The sequence below is a fragment of the Caloenas nicobarica genome, chromosome 14 (genome assembly GCF_036013445.1).
Source record: "Caloenas nicobarica isolate bCalNic1 chromosome 14, bCalNic1.hap1, whole genome shotgun sequence".
Classification (NCBI taxonomy): domain Eukaryota; kingdom Metazoa; phylum Chordata; class Aves; order Columbiformes; family Columbidae; genus Caloenas; species Caloenas nicobarica.
The window spans coordinates 2575391-2601369 of NC_088258.1; the positions used below are offsets into that span (position 1 = coordinate 2575391).

The window sequence follows — 25979 nt, forward strand, 5'->3', positions numbered from 1 at the left end:
ATAACGTACTCCCTAGAATTATACAAGCTTTACAGCACCGAGATCTTCAGGTCCAACAGAGTCATTAAGGCAAAGCTTTGGGGGAAAGGATTTTATTAAAAGCTATCATGCTTCACCATTTCACTTTCCACAGTTTCTAAATGGTTGTTAGAGATGAGATGAAAATACCTACAAGGAAACGGGGAAAATGTCTTTATTTGCCGCTGTGTCTTGCCTGCAGCAGTGAGAGATGACGGCACAGCAGTCAAGAGATCCTTTTCCATCTTGAAATCTCCCACACTATACAGGCTATCAATACTGCTTTTATTTTTTCATAAAGGTTACATTTGGGACATGAAGACCAGCAGCTCTACAAGAAAAACCTTTCTGGCCCAGTGTTAAACACAAAAGCCCAATTCTTACATCCACTGTCAGATACGAGGCTGCACATCCACTGAAGCAGCAAGAGGAGCAGTTTGAGCACTGCAGTGTTTACAGCCAACACTGTGCAGCTAATTCAACATTGTGAAGAAACGGAACAAAAAAGGGCCCCTGACTTATCCAATGTTGCATTTTCAGTAACTGACAGAAGGGGGAAGAGATCCTCCACATACAATCCCAACACATTATCCACTGGAAGTTACTTGTTCCCCTAGTGATCTGTGCTGGAGAAACTACTCAGCTCTTTCAGCCAGCTCAGGCTTCTTTTCTTCTGCAGGAAAGTATTTTAAATGAGGATATTTCATAATGAAGCACGATCTTTTCAAGTTAGTGGAACGCATTCAGCTAAGAATTCTCAAAATCTGCAATCCCCACCCATTCCATCTAGCAGGGAAAAGTAAAGTGTGCTGAGAAAACACTGAGAGATCGCAGAATCATAGAGATTCATCTCTCATCACTGAGAGATGAAACATTTCACTTAGCTATGTTGGTAAAAAGGCTGTTACATTGTTCCAAACTTTATTTATATTTGAATGTTAATAAGACATGCTAAATATTTAGCAGAGAGGGTGGACATACATTTTTAATAGGCAAATTTCATGCTATAGGTTGCAAATCTACATGCCTCTGATCTCCTCTTCAAAGGCTCAGAGGAACAAAAGACAATTCTACCAGAATACACAGCACAGCAACTGCATCTTAGAACTGTCATAAGGAGACTATTTCCCAAGAGCTAAGCATAACTTAAGTCCTTTTATATATTTTACTGAATCCGTATTTTCAGAACAAAAGGAGGGTATCATTACAGAATGAAAGAAAACACCAAGGATACCACCTCTTTCACTTCAAATAATGAAAAGCATCTTTCTCATTAAATTTAGAACACACAAGAATAACCTTACATTTATGTAACACTAAATGTCTGGATTTTGATGAAACTCCTTCCCTGTTTCCCAGGATAAAGGACAAAGCTCTACACAAAGTTTTCCGTTACAGGAAGCACGTAGCACAGCTGTTTGTGAGGTGCTGGTTTGCTCTGTTATACTCAGTTAAACCATACAAGAAACATATTAAAATTGCAAAAGATACAGATCATAAAAATTAACAATCATCTGTATTTTTGCTGATAGACAAAAATCAAGTCCAGAGAGTCTACAACAGAGGAAGAATCTAAAGAAAAAAAAAAGCAAGCCTGATATTTCTAAAGCTTCTTAAGTACATGCTTATGGGGGAGGAGAAAAAAGGATTAAGAAATCATTACCTCAAAAGCAACCCTGCAAATAGAGACATACAGCAAAATCAGATGCAGGCAAATGAGAATATCCAGTAAATCAACCCTTCGTACCAAAAGAATAACCGAACTTGTTTCTCGACATCTAGTCCCCCATAAAAATTCTTAAAATGTCCAAGGGACAACAATTCAGAAATACACCTGCACTGCTCAACCCTTGCTGTGAGGGACACCGGTGGTATTGGACACAACAAACAATAGTGCCCTGCACTAATTAAGAGCTGGTGAAGAAATCACCCTGTGGAACAAACCAACGGTGCGCTTGGCATACCTTAATGACTATTATTTCAGTCTATCAGCGTAAATTTAAACCAACAATATTTCAAGCTATCGACTAAATTAAGAATTTTTGTTGTAGGCGACAAGAGTCTACAGACCTCAAAAGAAGAAATGTTATTGTACTGATAATAATATACATGTTCTTCTTTAAATATTCATACTTGAATCAATGCTTAAGCATGGTTATTACAGAGAAACTAACATGTTTGTTATTCCACTGTTAAATAAGAGACAAAAATCTTCATACCTGGAAACTTCATGCACTTTTTTAGAACCTCTCATCCTAAAAGCATTTCCTTTCAAAAAAAAAAATTTTCCTGCTCATTTCCATAGCTTTAATTGCACAGAGATTTTCTTCCTCCTGGCTTGATTTGTCCTGCTGCCTCCTACTGCCTTACATAGAAAACAACTGTACACGTCAGGGCTAGTGACACTATCCATATATTTATAATTTGAGAAGCGCTTTGGAAGACGGGACATGACAAACTTCAGATTCTTAAAACTGGTGCTCAATGGATTCACCAGCCTGGCTCAGTTACAGCCCTCCACAGACTATAAGCATTCATTCAAAGAAAATATTTTTCCTTCAGAACTAGACCACAATCACTGACATTCCAGCCAAAGGAGCTTTCATCAGACCATTACTTACATTAAGAAGGATTTAGTGCCAAATCAGGGCTCTTCCTAACATGGCAGGGAGTTCCCCCAAGCAGCGCTATGAAGAATCCATTCTTTCCGCATCATTGTAATTTTTTAAAGAATGAAATGTAGTACTGATACTTGTATGCCAAATGTGACAGTCTAAACGAATACTGACATATTCAAAGAGTTACTACTCTAACAACTGCTGAGCAAGCAATAAAGGAAATTAAATACTAATATTTTTCCTAAAAATAAAATAGCAGCAACCTAAAGAAAATATCTAGCAAAAGGATCCACAAAATACTCTGTATTTCTCCTTTTTTTCTTGAATTATTCTTAACAAAAAAACCCTCAACACAACAAATATTCAAGGACTCCTTTTAAAACTAGAAACAAACAAAAAAAATCGATTAAGAATCTCCCTACTGAGATTGGGAGCTTATCACATCAGACATTGGAATATGGTCACAAAAGCTGCACAACAATGCTACCTTTGGGAACCGACAGTAAACAACTGCTTTTTAAATTGGTTTATATCAACACACACATCCTCTCCAAAACAAACATTTAACCGGTCATTTGAAGAGACATTAGTGCCACAGAGGAGACCTACAAAGACTCAGCCATTGCAAAAAGCCCCTCGTGGTCAGAATATTCATCCTCTTAGTAGGCACCATTTCTTCTTGCATCTAACAGCAAATCAGAATATAATATCTCTGGAAAGAAAAGGAAGAGAAACTTCTTTTCTGTGCATTTGCTTGTACTTACAGCCATGGTAAGATGCCGGGGATCCTCCAGACTTCCCATATTCTTGCTCCGAGTAGCTGGTGGAGAGGTTTGGCTGGCTGGAGCCTCGGCCAAAGGTGATCTGGTTGCTCCCCACTCCAGTGGCCACCTGAGCCATCCGTTCTTTGGTCTTCAGGGCCTGGGCCCTCTCCGTCTTGAGTCGCTCGTCATCCTTCAGAAGAGACACCAGCTGCTTGGATTTCTCCCTCACATTGATGCCCTGGTCTTTACCGTCTCGATCAATATACTGAAAATCTTTCAACGTCTGGATGGCAAAAATATTCTCTTTACACTGCTGCGCCACTCTCTCAGAACCAGTTTTAATCAGGTAATCTAACAGAGTAAGGGCCTTGTATACGTGTCGCCAGTTCTTGCCATGGTCATTCAGTCGTTTCCAGATCATGCTCATAATTTCAGAAAAGGCCACAACGTTGTAAGTCAGATCTGCTATTTCAGTCATTAATGAACTGGAGGGACCCCAGGGGTCATTAGAGGTCGCTTCTCGAACTTTTATTTCAGCCTCTGAATAATTGTTCACAATGTTCTTCATCTGCCGTCTAATAGACGAAGTCGTCATTTTTATTTCCCTTTTTAATGAGACAGATTCCAGAACACAAACAAAAACAGGCTATATCTGCTCTTCTATGAACGTTTCTGAACTGCGAAGGCTCCGTATCAGTGGCTTATTTGTAACACGTTCCACTACAACCATTTCCTCTCTTCAAGAGAATGACACAAGAAAACAAAAATCATGACCTGAATAAGGAAAGAAAACAAAACACATTAGTTGTGTCTCTAATTATTCCTACATGTCAGGCAATCTATATACACTTTTGACAAGTTTTGCTAGAGTTAACTGATGAATTTTCTCCCTGAACTTCTCCAGGACATCTGATTTTGAAAACAAATTGCCCTTCTCACAAGTAGTATTAAACATTGAAGATTGAAAACCTGGACTGCTGAACAAGACAAAAGCAAGAAAATATCCACGCTCATGCAAATGCAAAATCTGAAAAGCAACACAGAAACAAAGTCCAAGAAACGACTCATGGATTTAGTTTCCAACAAGGTAAAACCTACCTAGAATTTTTAATGCTAGAAATTACAGTGCTACCTTGCAGAGCTGAGGTGAAACCCCAGGAGAAATTCCCTGCTTAGCAGCCATTTGCTTCCCTCTGGCAGTTGACAACTGCAGTTTGCAGCCATCGCTGTAGGAATCTGCATACCCAGGGAACAAGCAAACCTCTTAAAAATTAACCAAGCTATTTCTGAAACCTCCGGTAAGTTTAAAGCACCCTCGGTTTCAGGGAAGAGATCTTGAATAGTGGTCTGCACTCAGCTGAGGCCTGGGGAAGAGAAACGAGCACCAGAACGACACACTCCAACTCAAGGTGACCTTTAATGCTAAGCAGATTAGACAGGAATATATCTAATTTTTTTTTCCAAATGCATTTACTTTGTGCATTTGACAACACTCATCAGATCCACAGTTTCTTCTCCACGTGTCTGTCGCACAGCACAGAAGAATTTTTAATTGTATGAAAATGGAATTGGAAAACCAAAGTGACTGGCAAGGAAACCCAAGGACAAGCTTTGAAGCTGGAAAGCTGTTTCAGTTATTTATTTAAGGTCACTGTTTCATGTAAACAGAGGCCTATTAAGCTTTAAAATACATTACTTGAGTAAACTGGCAGATTTTGCTATTCATCAGTTGCTTGAACACTAAGCATTGATTCTGTGACAGAACTTGCCACATTAACAGCGATTGTGCCTTCGAGACATCCTCTAATAACATTTCTCCAAACACTCCAAAGCAGCAACAGTACCACTTACAAAAGACACAGAAAGAAGCACAGATTTCAAGCCTAACATTGTTATCATTCTTCATATTACTACCCTGCCATTTAGAATGAAAGCAGATTTAAAGTGTCAGCTTGGAGAACGTACAGCTCTATAATGACCCTCTCAGAATAACGGCATTTACCTTTCCTAGAAACCATTCTGGGCCAGTTAAAGTAGCGCAGAACAGCTGCAAGGAGTTACTGTATTTTATTTTGTTCCAGTAAAGTTAATTTTTGGCAGAATAAAAAGCTATTATGACACCATGGAAAACTAAACGAGACCAACACTAAACTTGAGGGAAACTGCATCATCCTGGTGTTTTCCCCAATAATTAAAACAAGCTGTAGAAGAATGTCCATCTGTTGTCAGATGCACAGTAGCAACAGAAACAAAAAGGGGCATCTCCAGGAGCAGGTACAGGTTTGTGCATTATAAACCCAGAATTCGAAAAGGCTGAGCCTGTATAAGCCTTCCTAGGTGCTCATTGCTGCTGCTTCGCTCCAGAGGGTAACGGTGTCCAAATCTCTTGGCTCCCCTGCCCTCGTGATCACTCTTTAATGAATTACTCTCAAAAAGTGAAGCACCAATTAAAAAATATAATAATCTCACAACGCACACATCTTATTTAACCTAAACTATTACTTTTTGTCAATAATGGATTAAGGCAAGTTCCCAGACAAAGCTGAAACAAGTTATCCAAGGAAGTGGCAGCGTCTGATAGAAAGATGGTCCCAAGGAGCTCAGAGCAGGCTGCAGGTGACAACTTCAGCTGGTCAAACTGGAGTCAGCAGAGGAAACCAGTGCCCGCCTGAGCATGAACACAACCGTCCTGACAATATGGATCCCAGATCAGAAGAATGCGACACCCCCCCGTAAGGGCTGAGCTTGTCACCCAGCCTGAAAAGCAGTAAACAATACAAAAAATTAAAACCATGAGGACTATAAAACCTCCTTAACCAGTCCAATAAAAAGTCCACCAAGCCCAGCATCCTCAGACACAAATCTTCACGTATAGAGTATGAGAAAAGAACATATATATTCCCTTGCCTTATATTATCAGTAGCTTAGGCACCTTAGATGCAACCTGTGCTGGAGGCTTCACTGCCAGCAATGGGCACACTGTGTCTCTGCCAACCCCTTTTTTGAAGCCACTTTTATTTCCCGTTGCACCCTCAGCAAGAACACAACAACGGCACAGTGACCACGTGACACAAACAAGGACTTCAGCTTATTTTAAATTTGGCCATTTATTCCCCATGCTGTAGACCGGGGGCGTGCTTTTTAACAAAGAACAAGTTGCCTTTGGCTTCTTTATGTCACTCATGATTCTACAGAAATTGGCCATCTCCTGAAATTCAGCTCCTCCATTTAGTAGCTGCTCCACACCTCTGATCATCCCTGATGTCTTTCCATGCATCTACTACACTGCCATTTCTTGAGATATTCACAGTTCCAAGCGTTCTGCATTTCAGATTTGACAGTAACAAAAGTTCACATCATAACATAGTCATTTGCTGCTTAGGATTTCCCATTCTTTATCAAATAGAAGTCCGTTTGCCTCTTGGTATTTGTGCCTCTACTCAGGCACGTTTCTTCTCCCATTGCAAAGGCACTGAGGCTATTTCATCTGCCATTTAATCACTTATGAGATCTTAATCTTTCTCCATTCCTTTCAACTAAGATTCATTTAAAATTTGACTAATTTGGTTCAATTTGGCCAACTCATTATTTAGAAATTATCTGGAAAAGGGAGTACTTGCAAGAGCGCTAGTTTCTGGCAGGACTGTGAGAACCAACCATTTACTCCTAACCCTGTTTCCTGTCTTTTAACCCACTGTAAATCTATGAAAAACATTATTGTCTTATGAGAGTCTTGTTTCTTTAAAGGCCAGGGATGAGAGTCCTTTTAAAAATATTTTTTAAAGCCAAGTACAGTAAAGAAGCAAATGCCTTGCCTACCTGTGCCTCCCCAAGTAAAGAAATGAGAAAAATTTATTTTAATACTTGCTACAACTTCATAAGCTTTCGAAAAAAATCATTTCAATGCTACACATGATATTTGGAAAGGTAAATTTTACAGTACATGGGGACACCTACTAGTCCTAAGTAACACCAACTGTGGCCAGTGAAATAAATACCTGCAGAATTAATCACAATTAAAAGACAAGCAGGCACACGGGCAGTCAAGGTGCAATTTCACGTGCCATCCCGAGCTAATTGTGGCCAGCGCGAAACCCAGTGGCCTCCAACCCTCCAACCGCTTCCCCTTTCTTCCTCTTTCATCAAATCTGGCAATCGCACAACAGCACAGAAAATCTAATCAACTTAAGGTCTCACAGAAAATTAGCTTTTTAGCTGATGAGGCTGCAGTGACACAGTCACAAGCTCTGCTGCAAGGCAGACTGTGAGAAGAGTAAAAGCAACCCAAACCCAGCTTCACTTTTGAAGGAGTTGAATAAATGTAAAATAAAGCTGCCAAGCTCCAAAAACCAGCAGCAGCAAGTGGAGAGTTTCATTCCTGCCCAACTACCACACAGGCACGAGGAACCCGCACACCTGGCTCAGAGACACCCAAACTGGACGCCTGGCCAAGGTGAAGCTCCTCAAGAAACCCACCAGCAGAGACTGGGTCTGGATGGTGCTTTGGGAAAACCAACTCAGAGCAAACATTTCAAGAAGAGAATACACCGGATGAAGTGAAATGAGCATTTTTCACTCTTCCAGAAAATTAAAGATTTCGCTGGCATGATTCTTTACCTTCATAGCTTTGCTTCTCATTAAATGCCTTTGTTTTCATTAATTACATTGATGTCTATTTTTTTTCTTTTCTTGATGGAAAGATGTTTTCTAATCCTCCCATTGAAGATAATTTACTCTAAACTTCATTTTACTCTATTAGAATCACAAAGGATGACTGGAGTGGAAAGACAATGGATTTTTTATTCCCCCTCCCAATCTGGTTGTACCAACATTGGAGATAACTCTCCCCGAGAGCTCTGTGCCTTTCAGTGTCAGCTTTACAAACTCTGCTTCTACACCACACCAAGGATGCATTTTACTTTATTATTACAGGCTGTAGAACACCCTAACAGCCTGCCTTATGGTTAAAGAGATCAAAAAAGCCAAATATCCCTACTGCATAAAAGTGAGAAACCATTTCTAACGCATGATTAAATACTTACATAGAAAGTTTAGATTTTTTTTTTCCACAGACCTCAGTGAATTAACTTCTCACAACAAACCACAAGGAAGTACAATGCACTTGCAACTTCAGCACAAATCTGAGTTTGCATTTTTAACAGTACAATTGCAAAGAAAGCAGAAAGTAAGACCAGTTGATTAAAGCTGCTATTCCTTGCTAACAACAGGAAAAAGGCGATCAGCTTGAAGAGATTTCTTTAAAAGGTTAAAGAGAGGGGAAGAGAGAGTTGTTTTCTTGTTCAGTCTAGGCAAGCCTTCCTGATTTTCTCTCCCTTAGTCCTTAACAAGCCATTTTCTCTGTTTGTTTAGTAGTTTGTGAACTTTAAATACATAGAAAAGGCAGCGTACAATTCCGTAGAATAAAAGGTGAAGCTTACCTGTGCTATCAAGGGTAACTTGGAGGGGAACATCCCATTCCCTTTTTCCTATTCCAATAGTATCATTACACAAATAGAAGAATTCTTGTAGTCCTTTTTTAGATACTATGTGCAGACAGAAGGAATTCTTGACTGAACTTTTCAACGGCTCTCTCTCAAGAGATTAAATTCAGCAAATGAAATCTACATGAGGAAACCATCTTTAATTTGCTCAGACTAACACAGAAAGGAGGCCAAGCCACAAAGTCCTTAATAAACTTAGTTCAAAGAAACAGCCACGCAAATCCACCTTTAGACAGGCTTTCAGCAGAATCCATTCAGACCTCTGGAATGTAAAACCCAAACCAGGATTTGTCTGCACTGATAAAATGCTCTTCATATCAAGCCTGAAGGTAAATATATACACAGGCCAGCTAAGTATGGACCAGAAATATATGAAAAGTTTCTAATATCAAGTGGACAATAAAAACTGTGAAATTTAACATTAAACATAAGTTCACCACAATTTGCATAAAATTTTAATTAACAGTGTATGTTAGATTAGGCATTTACTGTAAGTAACATACATAAAAATTGAATTTTTGAAAAGTTATTAATTCCATCATTCTGTCATTCAGGCAGTTGCTACAGCCATCTTAATCTACATAAAAATATCCCCCCTTTCTTGAAATACATGGAAAGGTAACTACGAGTTTTCATCCAAAGATTCATACTGCAACTACAAAGAGATTTTTCTGGTCATCACTAGAAGATACACTCCAACAGCTCAAGCAGGTTCCTTTATTCAGTGCACAGGACCGTCCTCAACAGCGACCGAGAGACCAAAATCCTGCAACACCGGGCAGCTGTGCTTCCAAACAGCCTCATGTTCCGAAAGCACGTCCTCAGTATCAAGGGATCCAAACAGCAACATCTGGGATATTTGCACCCCATGACAATTTCGAAGGAACAAAAGTGAAATATAAAGCTTTAAGAGCCATCAAGAGCATCTCCTACCCAAGACGTGCTGAAGCAGCCACTGTGAGAAGTTCCAACGCGTAACGCTGAAGCATGTGCCTTACCCTAAGACGTGAATCCACACAAACAGCTGGATCTGCTCTCCTTGCTACCAGGGTGGAATGACAGCGGCTGGCAATCCTTGGGGATCTGTATTCCAGGGTAAATCGAAGAACCCGGGGCCTGGAAAGTGCTTCTTGCCAGGCTGCAAAGAATCAGGCTAAGAGGAAAGTGCTGCCAGATGCTGACTAAGGAAGAAGATTCCCCAGACAGATGGACACTGAGAACACACCTGCATAGAGCAAAAAGCACCCTCTCAACAACCCCAATCCTAACAATAAGTCAGCTGTTAGTTATGGCAAAACCCCACAATTCCTATTGCCTACTGCTGTCAATTCATATCCTAGTTTTCTTGTGCTAGCTCATTACATGTACAAACCCAAACCCACCATGCTTTGAGAAAGTCTCACTTTCCACAAACCGGAACAAGAAACCTTTGACAAAAAATACAGAGCACAAGTCTTTATTTAAAAGTCAAGAACACAATAATCCAGAAAAAAAAATGCCAGCAAAGACATTTTCCTTATACTGGACCCCACACTGCTAGAGAAATTTTCAAACTTAATTAAATCTATTTCATATATTTTCCCATTCATAAATAATTCTTACAGAACAACTGGATGACCAGAGGATATCATTACACTGCCCAGGGTATAATATCCTACTGTAATACAAACATTGTTCCCAAAACCAAACAGGAAAAAGGGCGACTGTACAGAGCGGTCACTTGGAGCAGAGCGCTCAGGGAAGCGAAGCAGCTTGGCACTGTACAGAAAAGCCAACAAGTAGCACACTTATTAGCCCTCTCTCGTTATTGTACGGCAGATAAAACAGCAATTCATGTGTATAAAACAGAAAAACGAAGACACTGAAATTACCATCAATGCCCTTCCTCAACCTTCAAAGCTATTTAGGAAATGAGTTACAAATACAGATTGGCAAATGGTTTGAAGAACAGGGTTAACTTCAGAAGAAAGGTTTCACTTCCATTTTTCACAGCTTAAATGCTAGTCTTCTTCAGTGTTATTTCTGAGAAGAGGAAATGGTTCAAAATTTAAAGTTTTGGAAGCTTTCCACTCCCTTTTACAAATGAGAGAACAAGGTCAGCTTTCACAGACAGCAGGTGGTCAAATTATTTCTTTATTTAAAGAGTTAATACTGAAAGATAATTCTTCTTCAAATTTATGCATATTCATGAATCCCAAGATTAGATTCTACACTGATTTTACAGTCATACCTCAAGACTCGCAGAGAAAAACTAACTCCAGCTTGTACAGCCACTTAGCTATAAAATAGATTTAGACACACAAATTTGCTTAAGTTTTCTCTATAATACCTTTGCTTACTATGTGTCTACTTAAATTACCAGAGCAGTATTTGAGCTCAGTGGAGAGTTTCTCCCATTACTGACAGAGCCTACAGAAAGGGGGAGCAAGGAGCACAAATCTTTCATCTGGCCACTTGGTTTGGGGACCCACCAAGCAGAGCTGCTGGTGCTTCAACTTTCGCAGTCACATTCGACTTCGCAGCCCCTAACGCAGCTGGAATTATCGACAGCATGGGAAGTACCTGCAAATACGCTCTGAAGTGCTGCAAAAGGGGCCAACCTCTGTAGGAGCCATGCCGATCACTGCAAACCATCCAAATTCTACCCACTATGGAGGCCTAATTTTAGGATTACGAGCTTTGACAACACCTCTTTTAAAATAACATGTTCCTCCTATGGCTGGGTCAAATGTCATCGACAGAACTACCTGCGTTTCACGCAGATCTCAGTTTATTTTTCATTAGTAATACAGCAAGTACCGGGTGTGTAATGCACAACAGAATATTGCAGAATTACAAAACAGTGTAAGGTCAAGCCATTATGCGCTGAACCAGAAATTCTAAATGCAAATTAATCCAACACGGCCCTGAAAATACCTACCCAAACTCTCAAAAGGAATTTGTTCTCTGGGGATTACCTACTTGAATGAAAGTACTTTGTCTTTTATTCTCACAAATAGAGTAGAAAAAAAAAAATAGTCACCTAATGTGTGCCTTAACAAAAAGGTAATAATCTGAAACAAATCCAGTTTACCAGGTATATTTGAGTAGCATTTTCCACTGAATTAAAGACAGTAGGAGACATTTCTCTCCTTCCATATTTTCATTTTGGAAGGGGGGAAGATACCTGATATTCTTGCCAGAGAATGAATGTTAAAATCTATTACTAATTAGAAAAAATCCAGCCTTGTCACCTAGGCTGCTCACTGGGTGACAGGCAACCGCCAAAGGGAAGTCATCAGATCTTATCTCCCAACAGCTCAGAGCCCCAATAGATCAGCTTGAACACAGGGGGAACTGCAAATAATAAAACCTAAAAGCCTGCAAGACTACAAAACACTCACTACATTCTCTAAGCCACAGCATTTTCTTATACAATGGCAATTTTTAAATTCAAAACTGACAAGAGCTACTATACCCATACATATCTATGCTCATGTATCAGACCTGATGTGTTGGGAATGTACCTGCTACTTAGAATTACCCAACGATTTCATTAACTACATACATTTTGCACTTTATTATTATGAAGCAGACGTCACCAGGAGCAGTTTTCTCTCCACCTACACACCCCAGGCAGGCAACCACATTAATAAATTCAGTAGGCCAAAGGCAAATGCTCATCATGACAAAGATCAGGTGAAAAAAAAAATAGTTTTAACTCTCCATGTTACTCCTGGTAGAAGCTAAGAGACTCATTAATACTTTTACTTTACAACCTGAATTTCTAATGAAAAGGACTGTTCAAGGAACAAAGACATATCTGTCCACACATCCAAACCACTATTTTCTTCCATTTAAATTGTTAAGTGTACTGGCTGCTAACACAAACTACAAGCCTGTAAAGAAACAGGAGACTGATTTATTATCCTACCTACATTCATGGCATAAAACCTGGAGCACCATTCCTTGCCCACCACACTTGCACACTCATCTTGAAAAGTCACCACATGGTCTTAATTCAACTATCAATGGTAACTATTAATGTAAGGTTAAGGTTACTTTAACACTCAGAAATGAAGCCACATGTGGTTGTGTGCTCATGACTAATTAAGTTGCTATAAAATTCTAAAGCAGGAAACGTATATCCTAAAATCCTCCATGCACCCCGCTGGAGAAGCATTTTGGCTCAAAGCCAGGGTTTTACACTAGGCTCGACTGCTCGGCAATCAGGCTTAGGGAGGAATCCAGGATGCGGCTTCACATTACACTTCATCTTCAACTGGCTGCTATGGAAGGACATGTCCTGCTCCTACCTGCTATGCTGTCACCTGTCACCTCCCTGTCCCTCATGCCAGATCTCGAGATAGAATCAGTTCAGTGAGCTGACCTGACAAACCGGGGGACGCGAGGAGGAGATGGATAGCTGGGCTTTCTGACCGATGAGGTCACCAAACCAATTAATCCCAAGGTCGCTCTAATTACTTTAAAGTACACCACAAATAAGGGAAGTAACGTTCATTTCAACGGCCACAGTCATCAACATTTGCATTTCACAGTGCAAAACATAAAGCTGCACCTTGAAAGATCAAATTGGTGGTCAAGTTAAAGATGATGGTTCAGACCTGGAGCTTGTTTTCAGCAGGTAACAGCGCAAGAACTGCAGTGAGTTTTCTGGGAAATCTACTCCTGCCTATCTGCTAGGAAAAGTAACACATTGATTTTGTGACATGTTGAAGACAGCATAGAAAAAAGGAAATTTGGTCCTCTAGTCTTTCAAAACTGGCTAACATCTTAAAACCTTGAACTCTTTCACACTGATTTTAGCCATCTGTCCTGTAACACTTGCTGTTCCTATTATTCCTCCATATCTTTGTCTTTTGGAACTATACACACCACATAGTTTCCAAAATCTTTTCCAAACAACCCTACCTCTTTCCTCTCTTCCTAACAGAGCCGTCCAACGTTCCTCACATCACCGCCTTGGCAGGAACAGCAATTCCACCCCAAGGAGCGCTGCAGGCAGACAGGACGTGCACCCAGAGGAGAGGACACCCCAACCCCGCCACCAGCAGCCCCGATTTGGACTGGGTTACACTTCCCATGAAACAGCATCCAGAACCACTGCTGGTCACTTTGGTCTACTGCTGTGCTGCCCCGGTGCCTGATTTTGAGCTACATTCTTAAGCTCATCTTTGATGGAAGCAAACCATTAAAAGACAAAAAACAAAACAAACAAACAAAAAAATCAGCACATCTGATATAAGCATTTTTCCTCATTATGTACCTAAAATTTTCTAATTCCTTCATTCAGGCACTAATAAGAATCATCCCTATTCATAAATGAAAAGATTTGTTATTATTTTGGTTTAGTATTATTTTGTTGATTTTTGCGGAATTAGGGAAAAAAAAAAACCTGGCTTGAAGATCCCAGTGAATCTCACGTTCTCCCATGCAGATACACAGACATTTTCAGCTGTCATTGTAAAAATTCCTCAGGTTTTCTGAATCTATCCTTCAGCAGTAATATTCTACCTACTCTCTTATCTATTCTGGATATTTAGACGGAAGACTATTTGAGTGGGAGTTAGCTTGCGCTTCTCAAAGAGGATGACAAAGACTCGTTAGTAAAAAGCATCTGTGCTTGTTCCGTTATTAAAGGTCATTTTCCTCCTGGTGGCTCCTGCAGAGAACACGTTTCACCCTCTTGGCTTTGATACTTCGCAACCAGCAGCCCCGTCTGTGTCCTTGGGACTCCACATACCCTGTAAGAGTCCAGCTGGAGAAGACAATACCTACCATGTGTCACCAAACCTCAAGACACTGATATTTCTGAAGCAGCTGATTACAGCTTGAGACATGTAAAAAAAGCAAAGGCAAGTAAATCCCATGTGTAGTACTACTACTACCTGTACCTCCTGTAGCTGCCTGGTATCCCTGTGCTGTGGATTATTCCTTTAACCACTGTTTTAATGCAAGTCACTAAAAACATTCTCTCTCTTTAGATTTATAAACAGAACAAGAAAGTGACTTAAAAACTCACCCGCTCCATTTTTCTGATTTTTTTTTCAAGAGCATTCCATCTAGTCCAAATGGACAGAAATTCCAGTCCATTAACATCCATCAGCTAACAGAAGCATTATGAATTCATCAGTATTGCTAAAACGTGTGGGTACAGTATCATTCTGAATCATTTAGTAACTACATCTGCAGCAAGAATAGCTCAAACAACTCGCCTTACACTGTCAGCAACCGTCTTCCTGAAGGAGGAAAAATGAATGTATTAAGATCACCCTCAATTTTCTGATCCCTCTTGATGAGGTTGGCGGTGTCCCTACACACCAGTATTTCCATGACAATCAAATCCTGTCTGATGTTGGTCCCCTCTGGACATCAGCTTTCTTACCCACGCCACTTGCAAGCAGCTTTCACTGCTCATTTTTCTGTAAACCCTGACTTTTCCCTGCTTGTTAACATCCAGGTCAAATGTGTTAAGTCTTAATTTAAGTTTTCAATTTGCAAAGAAAAAAAAAAACCACACACAAAAGAAACCCCACACGCTGTTCTCTCAACAAAGTTACTGCCATTGTTACAGTGACACACACCTGACTCTGATTTTTTTGTTGTTATCTATTTACAGAACTACGGAGGGACCATCTTCTTCTTCCAGCAAGAAGTCTTCCTGACAGTGCTGAGTTCTATACATGAGAAAAGCTAAAAGCTACCATAATCAGTCAGTCTTAAGAGAAAATACATTATGGACTAAGATTACAGTGTAACTACCAAAAAAAGCCCACACCTGTGGTTGAGAATACAGGCAGAGCACCGGAGGTAAAAAGGAGAGTGAAGAAACCATAATATGGAGTTTAACGATATTAAGTTATTATTCTCAGAACAGTGAAAAAAAAAGGTACTTACTTTAAAAAAAAAAAAAAATCAGACTTAATAAAGAAACAAAATTATTACCAAAGTCTAGATTAGAAACTATTTTGCTTGTTTTGCCGTGTTCAGGTATGTCTAGTCTGGTCTTCTCTGTTTCATTGCAGTCTTTAAAATAATAGTAAGTATATGGCACTTTCGTTTACACTTTCAGTTATAATGGTACCTACTCTAATTAAGTCCAAGAATGAAAATGATGTTGTTAAGGTAGCCTTTACAAACCAAGTACAATTAACTCAACTCTCAATACCATAGTTTCCTTAATATAGAAAATGTCTCAGAATACATACACTTACACATGTGTCTACATATCCTTAACTCCCACGGCTTAATTCAATTAATACTATTAAATCTTTAATGCTTAGCTTCAAAGGCTTTTTTTAATTTTTAATAGCTCTCATAGGTTAGCACAAATGTTTTAAGTCTTTCTACTATATTTTAAATAAACTCCTCTTTTCTTTCCGCTTTGATGTTTGCCTTTCTGACAACCCTATACTCTGTGAAGCTCCTGGAACTTTGTTTTCTGTGAAATGATGACATTACAAACTCAAAAGATATGTTAATCACTGAGCTGTAATCAGGGATTTTTTTTTTTCCCCTCTCACCTGCCCTGTGGGCTGGGAGTTGGCAATAGAATCACTTTAATCAAAACAATGTAGAAAGCCAGAAGGAGAGAGGATGCAATCGGGAGGGACGGGGCTCTTATTTGCATCTGTTTAGCATGCAAGCAGCAGGCGGGGCTTAATTTTCTTTTACTCTGGTTTCCCATGAAAGGAGAAAATGCAAAAGTCACCACACATTATTAGAATAGTTAAAATAGGAGTATTGACAAAAGAGAGTTGAGATTCATGGAAGCATTTAAAGATGCATCTGTTGCACAAGCTTGATAGGCACAAAATATGTTTTTAATGTAGACTTTGCCAGTACCAACAGCATTACCGCTATATATTGGGTCACCTAAAGCTCCAATTCATAGATACATGATCTACACAGACAGGCACACATATCTATAATTTACCAGTTCTGCTACCTGGTGAAAGTGCACTGTGAGCACACTGTGCTGACAACCAGGGTAACTTGCACCAGCGTGTTTCTACCCTTATCTTCCTCCCGCTACCTCCAGACCTCCCCACCTTCCACAGCTCCATTTCTAAACTTTGAATTTGTGAGACAAACAGTTCCGATGGCATATTTCAGGCCTTTCTATAAAGTATAAGCTAAAAAAGGAAAAAAAAAAAAAGAAATAAAGCACAGACTTTCATCCACCTCTAAGGTCTATTTTTCTTCTGAATAAGAAAAAGAAATCCCTTCTTAAAATAAAACTAAAAATCAGCATTTCCATGGACAAGGAAAAGCACTATAGTATTATATACACTATTCGAGCTGACTTAAAAAAATTTAAAAACTGGCTCTGTCTCAAGGCATCCAGACACAATTTTGTGGCAGCACGTACATAAACAAAACTCCCTCAGCGTTCCGGATGTTCAAGCATGTTTCTTGCATTTACACCTGGGAAACTAACAGTACTAAAACCTGACGTGGTGTATTTGGCATTGACTGTAAGTCAATGACCAGTCCCAGATCACCAGATCCCTCCCACGTTCAAAGTCAAGTACGTGCTTCCATACTTTGCTCCATCTAGGCCATAAGCTGCAGAACAAAAAACCTCTCATAAAGCATATTAAAAACAGCCTAATGAAGACAATCTACAAAAGTATCCTGCTGTTCTTCACCTCTTCAACATTTCAGCAGCCTGGAACATGGAGAGAACAAGAGAGCTCCGACCACACAGAGCCCTCCCCAGCATCGCACATCTGCAATTACAGAACATGTTCTGCCTTTTAAAGCCGATGGAAATACTCTCTTGGAGACATCATACGTTTGTATTGTTGTGAAATTAAATATATGCAGACACTATTATTTGGCAGATAGACACCGAAATGTCAATTATGCTATTCAGTGTGCTTAAACCAGCCAGTTAGGCAAAAGGAGATTATTCACTAGGTAGTCAAATGTAAAAAAAAAAAACCAAAAACCAGACATTTCAGTCCGTCTCAGTGTTTCACAAAGGGGTCAGCGATTTGTAAATTTTAAATGCAACACTTAAGCAGTTTTGCAGACTAAAAAAACCCCTCACATCCTTTGATGATATACCTCAGTGCTTCTCTGCAATAAAACAGTTTAAGAGTGATTTTGCTGTCACACAACCTTTTATAATTCAGCATCTCTAAAATTCAAGAATTCTGAAAACCAAGTAAATAAAACCAATTCTAAATATTCCTTTATTTTACTTACTTCCTAAGAGAATTAGCAAACACATAAACACAAATATCTTTCAGAGGAGCCACCCACGTACTAATCTTTTAAAACCTTCAGAAAGCAGTTGCTTTGCTGAAAAAGTATAAAAAAACATGGGCTGCATAATTATAGTCCGGTGCAAAAACAGACTTCCTGTTCTTCTGAGTAGCATGCAGAAACTTCTGCTTTAAAAATATACACAAGAAAGTTCTAGAGATTCCCCGAAACAACAATTACAATATTAAATATTGATTTCTGATCTGCATTTGCATACTTCTAAGAAAAGTACTTGGTGTCAACCCTATGCTATTTATCTAAAAACATTCCAACGACGCATTACTTTCTGAGAAACACTCTCCTAAATTGGTAGACAAAGTTTAACTTAATGAACTCTGCTCAACGACAGCAGCAAAAAAATAGCAACACTTCTCATCAGTAATAAGCATTCCAAGCCCTTAAAAAAAAAAATCACTGCAAGCTGAATAATATTACAAGAAGCAATCATAAAACCATGCAATAAGCCAGGATGGGCTCGGAAGGCAAATATTTCATGAGATAACAGAACAGATGCGAGTCTTATGCTTCCAAACGGTCATTACAGAGAGAGGTTTTTATCAAATGATTAAATACCTGGGCAGGGCCATTTTAAAGCTTCACCAGATCTTCCCTGGATCTGAATATTGCTGGAAATGCACAATTCAGATCTCTCTCTAAACAGACATTCCTATTCACATTCCAGCAGTGTCACAAAATGGTAGGGTGTTTCACTGATTAATTAGCTAACTGAATAATTAAAACGATTAAATTTCTGTTTTTCAAATAATAATTCGAGTGCTTTCCTTTACATATAGCACATGACAGAGTACATTCTGCTTAACCATCCATCAGAGAACGGGCAGGCATATTGAAATAGTTCTATTTAGAACTGAAGGATGAGGATTAATTAATGATCTTCAATTTTGGCTGATTTCATGGCATTAGAGAACAGGCTGGATCACACGTCTGTGCCTTCCTGCTGTTGTCACAAGCCTTACCCCTGTCCAAGCAGAGTGGAAAGTTAGTACAAAGGCAGCTGCAACACCAATGGGGTCAATGGATTTGGCTGAAGAAATTCTGCTAAAAGGAAAAAAAATAAATAAAAATCAGGAGAATGACAAAACTAAAATGCTGCTTGGGGCCTGTTCACCCAGTTAGCAACACAGAATTAGTCACGTGAGAAAAGATTTCCTACCTACAAGGAAAGCTGTTTGAGGGAGTCTCTCATGCCTGCATCTCAGGGGAGGAAGTTGCCTTTAAAAATACTTTGTTTTGCTTTTCCCTAAGGAATACTAGAACTGCATATATCAGTTATTTTAGTGGGGTTTGACCATGAGGCCCTACAAACAAAGGTCTTATTTGTGAACTGTACAATCCTCACACTAGTGAGCAATTACTCATGCGATTAGTCCCAATGAAGTCAGAAGAACTGTTTAAGAAAGAAATTGCTTGCCAACCTAAGGGTTGCACAATCAGAAAAAAAATATAACAAAAACACAGAGGGGGATAAAATGCATCTGAGAAAAGCTACCATCAAAAAATAGCTGGTGACAGATTGTTATTTAAGTAGAAGGAAGTGATTTAAACAGTCAGAAGCAGTTGTAATAAGATTATTCTCCATTAAGATTCTTAAAATGTCTTTGTTCTAGCAAAGCTATGAAAAGACCATTGCCCTCGTAAAGGTTCAGAAACTACTAAATTGATATTAAGTCTAGAAATGAACATGATTTCTAAGCGAGCAAAGAAAAATCTGTAAAAGAACGTCCCTGACATCATTAGCACCTTTGCTGCATGCCGACATTTTTACCTGGCATGGGTACAACGTATATTGTAGCATTTCTTGGTGGCAAAACTCAACCAAAGAAAACAGACCCAAGAAACAGAAATGCAGAGCAAGTTCTGTTTTTTAAATAATGAAAATGATCAGTTTAATTTTAGAAGGCATTTCATTATGTGACATATCCAGAGATGCAGGAAGGTCTCTATCAGGTTATACTGCACGGAGATTACAGCAACATCTGGCTGTTGAATTTCCCTAGAGAAACAGATGTGACATTTTAGCCCCAGTCCTCAGACTCCATCATCTATCTTCAAGGTATCTTCTAGAACAACAGGCCCAAATACTGGCCATAACTACTGCTACTCTGAAAAACAAGTCTTCTGATTTCCATCTTGAAGGATGGCCATAAAACATCTCCAGGTAAGGTGTCTGGCATGTTTTTAAACTAATAAGCAGTTCTGAACTTAAAAAAAATAATTACTTAATTTGTAGAAGTATTGTTCATTGTCCTGCACTACAAGCACTGTAAGCATAAAAGAGCAAATGATTCACAGATTAATATTTTACTGCAAGGGATAATAACAGAAATTCCCATTGAAAAAGAACATTCACCAAAATACTGGGTCTAAAGGTGATCAAATCTGTGCCATAAGAAACACGTACATGACCCAACTGGGGAGAGGAACCAGGACTGCTATTCAAATAAGCACTGAACCAGATGTAAAAAAAGAAAAGACAGGTTGGACCGTGTCTGCAGAAGCAGATTGTATGCAAGTGTTCTCCTGCCTGGGTCAGCCCCCCAAACTATTCTACTTTTCATACCTTGCACATTTAGTACATTTTTATGATAGAGTTACATGACAGAAGGCTCAGCAACTGTAGACAACATTAATATAACAGCATTTGGAGGAAAGACAGGAGCAGCCAGCAATGTGGAAGAAAACTGCAGAGGTCTCACGCAAAAATTTCAACTAATTACTTTAGGCAGCTCAGGGAGTTCTACTCCTAACCACAGAAGAACAACTACCTGAAAATAAATGGTGTGCATCGGGACAGCAAAACATGCAGCGCTGGAGATCTGTTAGAACTTTACCCAGCCACCTCCACCATAAAACTCAGATAAGCAGAGCCTCCAAGGCAGAGCTGGGTCGGGTTCTGGGCTGGAACTGGTTTTACCCAGTGGTGCTGCCGGAGCCGGCCGTGCTGCACTGCCCGCGGGGACCAGCGCGTGCCCGGGCTCTCCTCTGCTCCGGGCTCATGTTTCCCACCTGGAAAGAGCTGGCTTTTGCAAGTCGGAGCGCGAGCCAAGGCACAGGCAGCGTGAACGGACCAGGTCTGACCTTGAATGCGAGCTCAAGGCACTAGTAAGAGGCATTTGTGTTAACAGGCCTGGGTGACACGAAAACAGATATACACACTATTAACAATTAATGCAGTACAGGGCATTGGTTCCAAGATCAATCTTTAAGCTAAATTTTTGTAAAAATAATAAAAAAGAGAGCTAAAAATTATCTATGCAGAAAAAAAAGCATTTCACTAAGCATAGTGATTCAAAGTAATATTTCCATGTAAAAACACACAACAGTGAATTACAAACCAAATTCTGGTAAATATCGCCAGTTGCCAGTGACATTGCAACTAGAATCACAGAATGTCCTGAGTTGGAAGGGACCCACAAGGATCGAGTCCAACTCCTGTCCCTGCATATGAAAACACAAAATACTTTTATACCAGTTTTCTAATTAGTATAATCCTTCATATAAACTTCACTATTAGATATTTACACACATTTAACTTCTTGTGGTAACTCTGCACATATATAATACAGTTTGAAGGAACTCAATCTCCGTAATTTAAGCTACTCTCTCCTTAAAAAGTGCCTGACCTCTAGTTACCTAAAAAACCCCACATCTTAGAACTGTTTGATCCATCTATTTTGAATTTTATCATTAGTTTGGAACACTGTCATAAAATCAACCAAATCCCAAATTTGAAAACCAAAGGCAAACCCAATATCAGCAAAATGATAAATAAGCAATACCAGCTTTTCTGTAGCTTTCTGCCTCCTGCACCACTCACCAAGAGGCTCAGCTGCGACAACCACTTGGATCTAAAGTCATCCTGGAGCTTAGTTTCTGAATTCACTTATTCTGACATACAAGCATTCTAAATTCCAGCCCCCTCCCCCTGCCAGAACAGGAAAGCAATTCTGTAACAGCCACCTAAACTGATTAATTCTGGGACTTTTTATGGTCTACTATTCAGCACATAGCAGTATGTAACCAAGCTGCAGAATACCAGCGCTAACAGACCTACAATTAGAGCTAGCAGGTTTTATTCGAGAAGACAGCATACGTGTTGTTCTCCTCCATGGTGTCTCATGCCTTCTTAATGAGCAGCCTGGCTACTGGAATACACAAAAAAAACCCGCTGTTCTTTGAAGCACTTAAGACAGCAGGATACTGGTACGTTTCGATACCTTCCCTGCACAGATCAGAGCAAGGGAAAGTGGAAAAAGCACATTACAGATGTTTATACAAACCAAGCACCTTTCATTTTCTATTAGCAAGATCCCAAGAGACAGTTTAGCGCTCTGCAAATATGGCACTGGAAGACTGGGAAGTTGCTTCCTGAGTACCGTCATTAAATAAAGATTTTAGAGTAACATATTCTTCTAGACCAGGCAAAACCGACAGCCATTTCCCCATCCTACATACGAGACATAAGAAAAACAAGATCGTGAATATCATAACTACTCTGTATTTCTCCTAAACCAGATTATCATTCAATGATTTCTCTCTCAAAAAGAAAACCACAAAAACAAAACACCAATTTCTCTATCAAGAAAGACTATCAGCATTTATATGAAGTAGCAAATTAGGCCTTTGGCATTTCACAGCAGTGATCCAAGATTTGAGGCTTCTTAAAAGCTCCAAGTTTTAAAGCAATCAAACGGCTGACAGCTGGAACAAAATTAGCATGATTAACCAGTTATGTAAATAATGATGCGGTCAGTACGAGCTGAATTCATTTATGCTCATTGCATTACACAGCACTGTTTGCCCTGGACATCAGATGTTTGTCAACTATTCATTAAAAATGACTGTAGGAATAATGGACATGAAAAACAACATGAGCGTTACCATCTGGGCTACCTGACAACCAGCTCTCAGGTATCTCTCCTCCTGTTAGGACAAGATCACCAGGTAACTCGCAGATCGGACTTTTCTTGCCCAAATATTATTCAACGCTACTTAACTCTTACCTAGAGAACGGGTCCATTATTTTTTTTTCTAAAGAGAGAGGCCCACCCTGCTAGTATGCCATTATATTTCATTTCTTTAAAGGCAGATATTAGTCTCCATTTGTCAGCACATGTAAAAGTCAAGAACCGTCCTCGCAGCAGGATGATGTCACACAGTTACTTGATGGCATCAAGGAAGTTCCAATCAGCACCTGTAAGTCAAACTTCCTGAAGTAAAACTTGCCATCAATTCAGCCTTATCAGAATTCGTCTCCAGGAATGCATACTCATGGTTAGTTTGTACTTGATAATTTTCGATAACACAGTTAAATATTTAATATATGGAAGATTATCTCTGAAACTCTATCTAGCTAGTTTGCCATTACCTCGCGTTTATAAAAGAAAATTTATCAAAAGTTTTGATTCTTCACAATAAAACACTATATATGAGTTTGTCCAAAATAATGTATCCAAGAATCAGCCAAGACAAACATATTTAAAGTACTTCCTAAATAGGCTGTATTTTGCTAAAGATAACATTACAATGTATAATCAAAAATCATTCTAAGACCCCCATACTTTACATCCTAACAATCCCATTTTCTATGACCTTGTCTCTCACAAAACACAGCAACACACTGGAATTATGCAAGAGTTCCATATTACCATAAAACATGTATTTCAGCAGAGAGAATAATAAAACTTAATCCTGTGGCCTGATTTGCATTTTGAACTCCTAAAGTCAGCCTCTACGGTCCATAACATCCACAAGACACCTTGACAATCTGAACAAGCATTTTAGGCCTCCTGTTGAAAAGGTACACATATAATTCAGGATACTTGGTAGATTAAGAAAAAGAAACATCTGATTGATGTAAATTTTAAATATAACTTAGCTTTTCAGATCAGTGATGAAGCCATACTTAAGAAGCGGGGGGAAGCATTACAACGTCCCTTGGCCAAATAAAACCGAGACCAAATGTTATCGATATGGCTTTAAAATAGGAAACTTCCATTGTGGGTAGCTGCGATAATTCTCGTTTTGATATACCTCACAGCAACAATACTGCTTAATGTAAAGCAGTACACTGACTACCCAAAAGCAATCTGTAGCATCAAAGGTACCGCAGGCAAAGACTGGGGAAAAAAAAAAATATATATGTATGCATAAAATAAACGATTAAGAATAACTGAAGCACTACTACACATCTTCCAAACGGACTGCATTACTGAAAAAAATAAATAAAATGAATCCCACACCAGCAGAATTAAGGTTCGTAAGGCGGCAGGGAGGTGATGGACAGGGCGAAGCAGCGGCCCCCGCAGCCGGGACAAGCCCCCGGCACAGGCCGCCATCCCCAGGTGGATCCAGGGACGCGGCCGGTCCCACCGCCCGGCTCGGCACCGCAGGCCAAACTTTCGGCCGGCAGCGAAAGCCCTTCCGGGGGCTGCCGGGCCGGAGCACCCCGAGAGGCGAAGGGCCGGGGCGATCGCGTCCCTCCCTCCAGCCCCGGCAGCACCGACCCGGCGGGGCCCAGACGCGCGTTCCCCGCTCCCGCGGCCCCGCCGCCGGGCTGCCGTGACGGGCAGGAACTGTTGCTGCCCACCCCGCCGAGACAACAAAGGCCACCCCGGGCCCCCGCCGGGGCTGCCCCGCCGGCCGCCCCACACCCCGCGGCGCCCCCCGGCCCCGCCCCACCTGCCCCGGCCCCGCGGCCTCAGCCGCCGCCCCAGCCCCGCAACCGGCCGGCGGACCCGCTCCCTGCCCGCGGGGAGGCCCGGAGCCCCGGGGGGCCCTTCCCGCGCCCACCCCGCACCCCGACGCTGAGGGGAAAGGCGGGGGGAGGCTCTTCCGCCGCCGCCCGTCCCCCGCCTCCCGCCCTAAGCGCCCCGCCGCTCCCGGACTGACCTGGCGCTGCGTGCGGAGGGTGCGGGAGGAGCGGGGAAGGGGCCGCGGGAGGCGCGGAGGGGGGCGTCCCGGTGCCCGGCCGCCGCCGCTGCCGCCTCTGGCTGGGTTTGACACCCACACGCACCATCCAACATGGCGGCGGCCGGGGGGAGGCGGCGGAGGAGGCGGAACCGGCGGCCGCGCGCGCCCCCGAGGCGCGGCCCCGGCCCGGGCGCGGCGAGGGGAAGGGCGGGGAGGGGGAACGGCGGCCGCGGCCTCGGCTGCCCGGCCCCGCCGCCACCGCCCGCCCAGGGGAGAGCGCGCAGTCCCCTCCTTCCTCACTCGCCGCCGCCGGCCATGGCGGGCGCTGCCGGGTCTCCTCCCAGCCAGGCCCGCCGCCCCCTCGGCGCTCCCGCCTGAGGAGGGGCAGGGGCAGGCGGGCAGCGCCCCGGCCCTTGTTCAGGCCGTGTTTGATGGAAGGAAAACGCTTGGGGAGCCCCCTCCTCGCTCAGATCTCCAAGGCAAAACCGATATGGGGCGGGGAAGCCGTGGCTTTCTGGCGGGAGAGGGAATCCCCCGAGAGCAGGGCCCTGGGTCCATTACCAGGCCCCAAAGGGTCTCCTACCACCTCACACAGTGCGGTTAGCACACCTTTCCACCTCCCGCCAAGGCCATCAGTACAAAATAAGAGCATTTATGGATCGGGGGACACTTGGGGATGGCAGGAGGGAGGTTTCTGGTCAGCACGCTCGGCAATGAGAAGGGGAGCTCAGGGGAGACAACGGCGTGAACGTGGCCGGAGGTGCCGGGTGGGCTGGAGCTCACGTCCCCCGCTCTGGGGACAACGACTAAACCTGCACCCGGGATCGCAGACTGGAGGAGGTTCGTGGTCTCATTGTCGGTACTGTGAATGT

The 25979-nt window shown here is 41.4% G+C and overlaps 1 protein-coding gene across 2 annotated transcripts in view; it reads right to left on the minus strand.

Moving 5' to 3' along the window:
* Positions 1–25434, minus strand: part of EPN2 (epsin 2) — a 45426-nt gene extending 19992 nt beyond the window's left edge. For both annotated transcript variants that reach the window (XM_065644634.1, XM_065644633.1), the window contains exons 1-2: positions 25087–25434; positions 3401–4174 (exon numbers count right to left, since the gene is read on the minus strand). In XM_065644634.1, the coding sequence (XP_065500706.1) occupies positions 3401–3995 (595 nt within the window). In that variant the 5' untranslated portion in view covers positions 3996–4174; positions 25087–25434. The remainder of the gene's footprint in view (positions 1–3400; positions 4175–25086) is intronic.
* Between the last annotated feature and the right edge of the window lie 545 nt (positions 25435–25979).